Genomic DNA, 9,206 nt, shown 5'->3' with positions numbered 1-9,206 from the left:
GAAAAGTGTGTGGCACCCCACCCCTCCTCCCTCCCTAAGAGGCAGTGCTTCAGAGTGAGACAGAGCAAAAAAGATAAGAGAGAGAGAGAGAGAGGAAATTGGAGGTGAGAGAGCAGGGGGAGAATGAGAGGGCAGGCAAGATAAGAGAGTGTAAAGATGAAGAGAAAGAAAACATGAGAGGGAGGGGGCTGGGGGAATTCAAGGCAGGAAACAAAAAGGTGAGAGATACTGTATGTGTGGGGGTTAAGCAGGAGTTAGTTTAACCCGCCCATTACAAGTTAGTGTGCCTCTCCCCCTCCTTCAGTATAAACTGCTTGGTACCTCGAGTGGTGGCACTGGATTTTCACATCAGTGATGGGTCATCTTAGCGGAGGTGGGTTCCCTCAGTGGTTCCGGGTCACCCCATCAGCGGTCTCTGTCTAATCAGAGCAGCCAGCACATTGTTCCAATTCTCGCGCTGTGGCTGGTCACTTTGCCGTTGACCCCAGCAGTGTCAGAAAGCGAGGGGAGAGCAGATGCTGGAGTAGCCAGACCGGCTCCTCCCCCTTCATGGTTCAAACCATAGGCGCTGGCAGAGAGAAGGTTCGAGGCACCACTAGGTTTGGAGCAATGCTCCCAGCCGACATTGGCTCAGCCAGGGCCAGATGCTCTAAGCTTCAAAAGTGATAAAATGAAAGGTGATAAACAGCCAGCCAATCAGCTCCTACCTGACATTTTTCATTCATAGTCTGTGACATGGCAGTTCGGAGCTGATTGGCTGGATATTTATCACTCTCAATGTTATCACTTTTGAAGCTTAGTGCATCTGGCCCCCAAACGCTGCAGGCTTCAGCACCATGGGGAGTGATTGGGAAAACACATATATGTCATAGTGTTGTAGGAGGCATTGTAGTAAGAATGGTGGGAGGGGGGCCTGTTTCAATATTTTGCTATGGGGCTCACAAAGTTCTAGTTACGCCCCTGATCGTATATGTGTATATATGGTATTCCTTTTGTTCTGTGGCAATGTGTATCTCTACTGTCCTGCTGTGCTGCCATTTTATACAAAAGATGACAACACTGAAATGTAAAAGAAAAAAACTGCTTCTATATTGCACTCTGTATGCCACCAGCACCTTGTACTATTCCACGGAGATAACAAAGCCATCTATTGGGGAGTACAGCGATTGACAGATTCTAGATAGTCAAACCCTGCTGTTTGTAACAAACGCACTCTTTAAACTTTGTAAGCACACAACAAAATTTGAACCAAAATCCTCACATTCTTACTGATTTGTATTATGAAAATGTGTTTTCTGGAATATGCCAATATTCTATTTTGAAGGGCAGAAGCAATGGACTATATGAGCGAATGATGTGAGAAGGGCAAGGGAAGGGGCATAGGTTTGTGTATTATGGACTTCCCTGGCAGAACAAGTGATGGGTATCAGTGGAAAGAAGAGAAAGGACTACTGTCTGAGAGGCTAGCTGGTTAGGCTATGTGAGAAGAGACAAGAGCTCTCGGTTAAAGGAAAAGAAAAGCACTCTAAGATTTCCCTTCTTACAAGCAGCTGAAGCTCGGTGACTGAGTGTAGCTTCCTGTGATTCAATAGCAACATTCTCTGACAGGGACTTGCAGAATCAATGAGTGGGCTGTGGTCTGTAACACACAAATCTGCCTGAATCTCACTGCAGCTCTAGAACTTCAATGTGCACCTATACAGCTACTAGGCAAGTGTACACCACATAATACTGTTGGAGGCCGACCCCATAGCACTACATCCCACTCTCTTACACCACAAATTACAAATAGTGGGTGGGCAGAAAATACAGGTCTTACTCTGGTACGGAACACGTTCTGCCCCCTCTTGTCTAGATCAGTACAAATTGTGCTTCAGCTCTAAGAAAGGGGAGTCATCAACATGTTATCGTAGTAAGAAACACTTCTGATAGCTAAGTAAAAGAATGAATAAATAATTAGGGGCAGATATATGTTTATTAGCATGTTGTAAGCCGCTACCTAGACCCAGGGTTAGGACGACAGATGTACAGGACCTGCCCTCTGTTCCTTATATTTAATTTGCTTTCATTTCATACATATTTATTTGCAATCTACAATTTACCAACAGCTAAATTTGTCCCATGTATTTATCTTGTATGGACCGATTTAAAGCGCGTGTCGGAACCATATAAATATACAAAAGGCAGCATGGGTCATCATAAAAAACAAGGTCTAGGTGTGCCTGAAATGTAAATGCAGGCCAGCACAGTGGATCTTGTGCACACAATAAAGTAATGCCACACAAAGGCCGGACTTATGTTACTGCTAAGAAAAAATTAAGAGCTTTATTGCTCATCCCAAAACACCCCTGCAAATGTCATCCTGTATTTCCCTCCACCACCCACAGTGCATCCGGCCAGGAAACAATCAGTTCACTGATCACCAGTTTGTGTGAAAGCAGTTGAGAGAGAGAGATCCCAGAGTTAACTCCCAGGCAATGATACACTGATGCACCAAGGGCTTGTGCATTGGCGCCAATGTCTAAGAAACCTGCATTCTTTATAAATAATGCTTTCTTTCATAATCTCTAAGACAACCTGCACAGTCTGCTCTGATTCTTGCTGTTGTCTCTTTAATTCTTGTAATGTTAAATAGGCCTGTACAAGTACATTGCACACTGTACATTAATCCTAATATACTACCATTATACTACCCGTATTCCACTTATGATCAGATCATTCATGTAACACATAATAATGTGATGTGATGGGAATATTCTGGCAACTACTACTACTACCAGACCTACTTTTCAGCAGCCAGTGAACCTCTTGCAAACACAGGGTTAATGAGCTATCTGCACTCAGACAATAAGAATCCAAAGGGTTACTAAGTGCTCGTCACCCAGTTGCATCACAAGGTCTTCAGCAAGCAAAGGGTTAATCAGCAAGTAGATACAAATAGACAGAGACACCACTGAGTGACACCACACAGAGTAATTGCTGTAATAATGATCCAAATTCTCTACAATCCAGCACACAGATTATTTTTATATGGCCCACACATAATTACATCTACACTATAGGACCTAACTCGGAATTCCTCCCAGTGGTCCCATTAAGGGACAAAATCGTGTTTGAGGATGAAAAGCTGTCCATCAAATCCTGTCTTCTTCCTGCCCCTTCTCATTAATACTTGCTAAAGGTCACTTGGGCACCCAGAGCCAATACAGAGGCATTTAACTCTTCGATAGCCAGTGTTCAGTGCACACATCGCAGGAATGCATCAGGAGACTCTTTTCCCAACAGTTAAAGCATCTGTCAGCAAACTATTTGATGTGAGCATTTTGCAGTCATCACAGGAAGCAGTTAAATAGAATCATTTGTGTTAATTAGTTTCAGTAGGTCAAACATGAAGTAATTAATACAGACATGCATATCAGTCCTGATTACAAAAGATTTTCAATGCATATGCTGCACAGATGTACATACCAGACGTGCCAGAGCAGGTGACACACTTACATAAGAGAATCATTCCTGTGCATCTGCGAATATCCCCCAAAATAATAAATGACATAAAATAAACTTACAGCATTTTCCTCAGTATAGTGCAGCTTATAACTGATGCTCAGGAGTATTTGAGAGGAAGGGAGGGGTCTGTGCGGATACTATCCTCTTCAGCCAGACAGCATCCAAGGATCACAATGAGTTTCACACTCCCATTCCTATAATGAAAGGGACAGATCACATTTGAGCTTTTGCGAGAGGGTACAATAGACAGGCACAACGTGTTTGCAGTGCTCCCCCAGCAACAAATTTCCAGAGCGTGACGTCATCCCCTCTAGGTCCGACTGAGGGAGCCTGCAAAGCAGAATCCTCTACAGAAACCCCACTCGGAGGAAGCAGAGGAGGGAAGGCAGCCACGGCAAAAACTACTCCCCGCCAACGCCGACTCATATTGAGCTAACTTCTACCAGCATCTCCCCAGAGATCATGCATGGGGACAAATGAGATGAGATTGAACGGTATGCTTTGATATGCAAACTGCATAGGAGCTGCAAGAGAGAAAAGCCTCATGCTTTCCTGATGTGTAAGTACACAGTTAATGCTTCTATAAGGTTTCTCTGCTTATACAGTGCACGACTACAGTACAGATATCTTTGGGAACAGGGGTATCGGAGCTTGCAATTCATTGCACAGTTTACAAAATATTTTTGCATTGTTTGTGTACATTGAAATCTGATTATTGTTAGTGCATAATTCATATTTTTTTTTTTTCTGTTGTATTTTGAAGGTTTTTACATAGGCACCAGATCTTGGATCTGTGGAATATAAAGATGCTGAACAGCATTTTGCTGCTGAGTGTTATATCAGTGACTGGGATCTTAAAGACAGAGAGTCGTAAAACTGCCAAAGATATATGCAAGATCCGCTGCCTGTGCGAGGAAAAGGAGAATGTGCTAAATATCAATTGTGAAAATAAAGGGTTCACTAGCGTCAGTTTGCTGCTTCCTCCCCAGTCCAGGATTTATCAGCTTTTCCTTAATGGCAACTTACTAAGCAGACTGTACCCAAATGAGTTTGTCAATTACTCCAATGCAGTGACTTTACATTTGGGCAACAACGAGCTGCAAGAGATCAGGACTGGAGCTTTTAATGGGCTAAAGACATTGAAAAGATTGCATCTAAATAATAACAAATTAGAAGTGTTACGAGAGGAAACTTTCCAGGGCCTTGAGAGTCTCGAATATCTGCAAGCAGATTACAATTTCATCAGTATTATTGAAGCTGGTGCTTTCAGCAAACTGAATAAATTAAAAGTCTTGATTCTTAATGACAATCTTCTGCTGTCTCTCCCCAACAATGTCTTTCGCTTTGTACTTTTGACTCATTTGGATCTGAGAGGGAATAGACTTAAAATGTTGCCCTTTGCTGGTGTCCTTGAACACATTGGAGGGATCATGGAGATTCAGCTGGAGGAGAATCCTTGGAATTGTACATGTGACTTGATTCCACTTAAAGCATGGCTAGATACAATCACAGTGTTTGTGGGGGAGATTGTGTGTGAGACCCCCTTTAGACTGCATGGAAAAGATGTCACTCAGCTCACCAGGCAAGACCTGTGTCCCAGGAAAAGTGCCAGTGACACAAATCAGAGATCAGTTCACCCAGCATTTCCAGACACCCGTATTCAACGATTGCCTCCAACGTTTAACCCTGCAATAAACCCAACTAGAGCCCCAAAGGCCAGCAAGCCTCCAAAAACCAGGAACAGACCCACTCCTCGAGTAACAGTGTCCAAAGACAGGCAGATTTTTGGGCCTATAATGGTATATCAGACCAAATCTCCAGTTCCTATAAGCTGTCCTGAAACTTGTGTCTGTACTTCCCAGACCTCTGACAGTGGTTTAAATGTAAATTGCCAAGAGAGAAAAATAAACAACATTTCTGATCTTCAACCTAAACCCACCAATCCAAGGAAGCTGTATCTAACAGGTAACTATTTACAAATTGTTTATAAAACTGATCTCCTTGAATTTAGCTCCCTGGATTTGTTACATTTAGGAAATAATAGAATTGCAATTATACAGGAAGGTGCCTTTTCAAACCTCACAAGCTTACGCAGACTTTATCTCAATGGCAACTACCTTGAGGTCCTATATCCATCCATGTTTGAGGGCTTATACAGTTTGCAATACCTCTATTTAGAGTACAACGTAATTAAAGACATTTTTCCGCGCACATTCGATGCACTAAGCAACCTTCAGCTCTTGTTTCTAAACAACAATTTGCTGAGATCATTACCAGATAATGTATTTGGAGGCACTGCCCTTACAAGGCTAAATTTAAGGAACAATCATTTCTCCTATCTGCCTGTAAAGGGGGTTCTTGATCAGCTCACAGCCTTCATACAAATAGATCTCCAGGAGAACCCTTGGGATTGCACATGTGATATTTTAGGTTTGAAAAATTGGATAGAGCAATCAAGTTCCACCGTGGTTGTCCAGGAAGTAACATGTGAATCACCAGTGAAACATGTTGGAGAACATTTGAGGATTTTGTCTAAGGATATAATTTGCCCAGATGGCCCACAATTTGCCGATGCCACAGTGTTATCTTTCAATCACAAACCAAACACTCCACATCCTTCTAGTGCATCACCGAGTCCTTACCCAGAACTGCACACTGAAGTCCCTCTTTCGGTGCTTATTTTGGGATTACTAGTAGTTTTTATCTTGTCTGTGTGCTTTGGGGCAGGGCTCTTTGTCTTTGTACTGAAAAGACGAAAAGGGGTACAGAGTGTTCCAAGCAGTAGTGCAAACAATTTAGATCTCAGCTCTTTCCAACTGCAGTATGGGTCATATAACCCCAGTTCCAATGACAAAACTGAGGCTCATGTATATAACTACATTCCTCCACCTGTTGGTCAAATGTGCCAGAACCCAATCTACATGCAGAAAGAAGGAGATCCTGTGGCTTACTACAGAAATCTACAAGAGTTTAGTTACAGTAAACTGGACCACAAGAAGGAGGACCCATCAGCATTTACAATAAGCACAACTGAACTGCTGAATAAGTCCCCTGCCACAGCAGAGTCAGAACTTCTGTACCAGAACATTGCAGAAAGGGTAAAGGAACTGCCCAGCGGTGGAGTTGTTCATTATAACTTTTGCACCTTGCCCAAAAGGCAGCTCATGCCTGCGTATGAAACGAGGCGTCAGAACCAGGACAGGATAAATAAAACTGTTTTATATGGCACTCCCAGAAAATACTTTGCAGAACAATCTAAACCAGAGCATCTTCTCCTTCAAGGAAAAATGCAATCAGAGCCAGACTACCTTGAGGTTTTGGAAAAGCAAACTGCAATAAGTCAGCTGTAGGCAACCTTTCTCAAAACATTGCTTCAAGCTTGTTGTTTATATGGAATGTCAGAAGCAATGGTGCATACACTGTATGCCTTTTTTTAAGCTACACAGGTACAGGTACATTGTGCTACTACTGACTTTTGGGGCAATGTATCTTTTTTTTCTCTGATTATTCTTTTCTTTAAATTATTTCTATATTTTACTTTTAGAAACAGTCTCCTTTAATGAATGTTTTTGTTTTTATTACTATTGATTTTTCTTTTTACATTTGAGTGGTATTTGTATCTAATGTTCTAAACAGTAAGTAGAAGATCTCAAAAGATCTCAGAAAACTGAACTTTTTCTAATGTAAATACCATTTTACTGTTACGGATCAATTACCAACTGTAACCACTGGGAGTCACTTTTTGAGTTAAAGTGCCTTTGCACTTTACAGATAACCTAAATGTTGCTTTTAGCTTTTATACCATGAATATATTTTGTGCAGTATTTCAGAAATATATATAATATATATATATATATATATATATATCTCCCCCTAAGTAAGAGGAGAAATCTCTTTTTGTATTTCACATTGCATCAGCTCAAAATACCCTGGATTTTTAGTCTACAGCAGAAGTCATTAAAATGTTTGTTTAAACTGTAAATCTACAGCATTTCCCTCCGTATAAAACTCTTGCAAGATGTATAAGCAACAATATATAGAAAAGTAGAAACAATAATGAGATCCTTCTTCGGAAGGAGAATATATATATATATATATATATATATATATATATATATATATTGCCATTGCTTAGTTTTTTTTTCCATCTCTAATGATAATAATAATGCTTATTGTTTTCAAACTATTTTCCTAATTAAAAAGAAAAAGAGTTCAACAACAGATCATATTTTTGTGTATCACTCCTCGGATGGATATTCTTTGTGTTGTTCTGTTGTTTCACTTTAAACAATGCTGGTGATTGAAACTTCCAAGTTTAGGCTTGTTGTTATTATGTTATCTTGTTGCAGTGGAATGCTCTAGATAGTGCCACAGTGATACTATTAAAGGCAGATTGTGTATACTCGATACAAATAATGACACCATTTTAATGATCAAAGTGCAATATCTACATACTAAATAGTGAGTAAACATTTATTAAGCATGCATAATTGTGTGAATTAAACAAACAGTCATTATTTAAAACAAAAACAGTTTTGTTTTTGTCTATTGTAAATCCTTATGCAACTGGGATGGTGATCTGCATATAAATTAGGCCAAGCTTTTCAAATCTTTACTAAAGCAATTGATGGGGTCTGAAAGAAGTGCACTGTTTCCTTTTCATAAATAGGTTACTACACATAATAATCCGTTATTATCATGCAGAGATTGAAGTGGCTTCTGCTGACTGTTTTTACGCATTTATATATATTGTAACATATATCAGTAACTAAGGGGATGGGTATTCTGCAATGTTTAATTACCATCCTAATATAATCAAAGTAAACTTTAAAGACCAGTATAAGATAGATGTCTATGTGAGTTATGAGAGATTCTGCTGTAAAATCTATTTCTGTTTTCCAGTCTGTGGGTGAGATTCAGTAAGAAATATAATGGGTAAGCTAAAATGAACGATTTTATCACATAAAGCTGTGATTTTGTAAGCAATAATTACATTATGTAGCTTTGGGAAAGCATTGCAATAGACACAGCATGTGCAAAGGAGTGGTTATCGCATCTCTAGAACATGTTTGGAGATTTACAGGCTAATTGAATTGTTCGCTGCAATGGAGCAAAATGAAACGTATGTTCTATATTAAGATGTGTACACATGGTGCGATTTTTGGTAGTGGACTATTTTGACTAGATGCACTGGTGATTTTGTCAATATTCGCTATGATTGTCTGTGATCTAGTCAAAATTGCCTTGCCTGCGCAATCGAGTTTGCTAGGCGATTCTGACTTAGCGGGGCGTGCATCGAGATCGACTGCATGTTTAAAAACCGTGCAATTTTGTCTAACCTTCTAGGGGATTTTGATTAGATAAATGGCACCATGCCCTTAAAAGCAAACTCAACTAAATATCATAGCATATAAGAAATTACTGCTGTCCTATTTATACACTACATTTTGCATTTATTTATTTTTTTCTATTACAAGAGCAATATTCTAAATCGCAATATGGTTATTGTATGATGAATTGATTTTTAATTTTAGATCCTTGAATAAACTGGACTATGCATATATTGCTCCGATAAGGGAGTTGCAGGTTTTCTTGATACTATGTTGAGTAGCATGAAGTTGGCCTGGAGTTGGTAGTAGTCATTGGTACAGTAGCACCTTTCTTAATTGACAATGTTGTATTTACAAACACAATACTAT

General features: G+C 40.0%; 1 protein-coding gene across 1 annotated transcript; it reads left to right on the top strand.

Moving 5' to 3' along the window:
* Positions 1–3,651: 3,651 nt before the first annotated feature.
* SLITRK2 (SLIT and NTRK like family member 2) lies at positions 3,652–7,489 on the top strand. The gene is made up of 2 exons (XM_083159455.1): positions 3,652–4,066; positions 4,271–7,489. The coding sequence occupies exon 2, from the start codon at positions 4,314–4,316 to the stop codon at positions 6,855–6,857; it is 2,544 nt and encodes an 847-aa protein (XP_083015581.1). The 5' UTR covers positions 3,652–4,066; positions 4,271–4,313; the 3' UTR covers positions 6,858–7,489.
* The last annotated feature ends 1,717 nt before the right edge of the window (positions 7,490–9,206 follow it).

Source organism: Crinia signifera, chromosome 9 (assembly GCF_055691185.1).
Source record: "Crinia signifera chromosome 9, ASM5569118v1, whole genome shotgun sequence".
NCBI classification, from domain to species: Eukaryota; Metazoa; Chordata; class Amphibia; order Anura; family Myobatrachidae; genus Crinia; species Crinia signifera.
The sequence above is the reverse complement of the archived record's forward strand: the minus strand, read 5'-3'. Positions and strand labels throughout refer to the sequence as shown.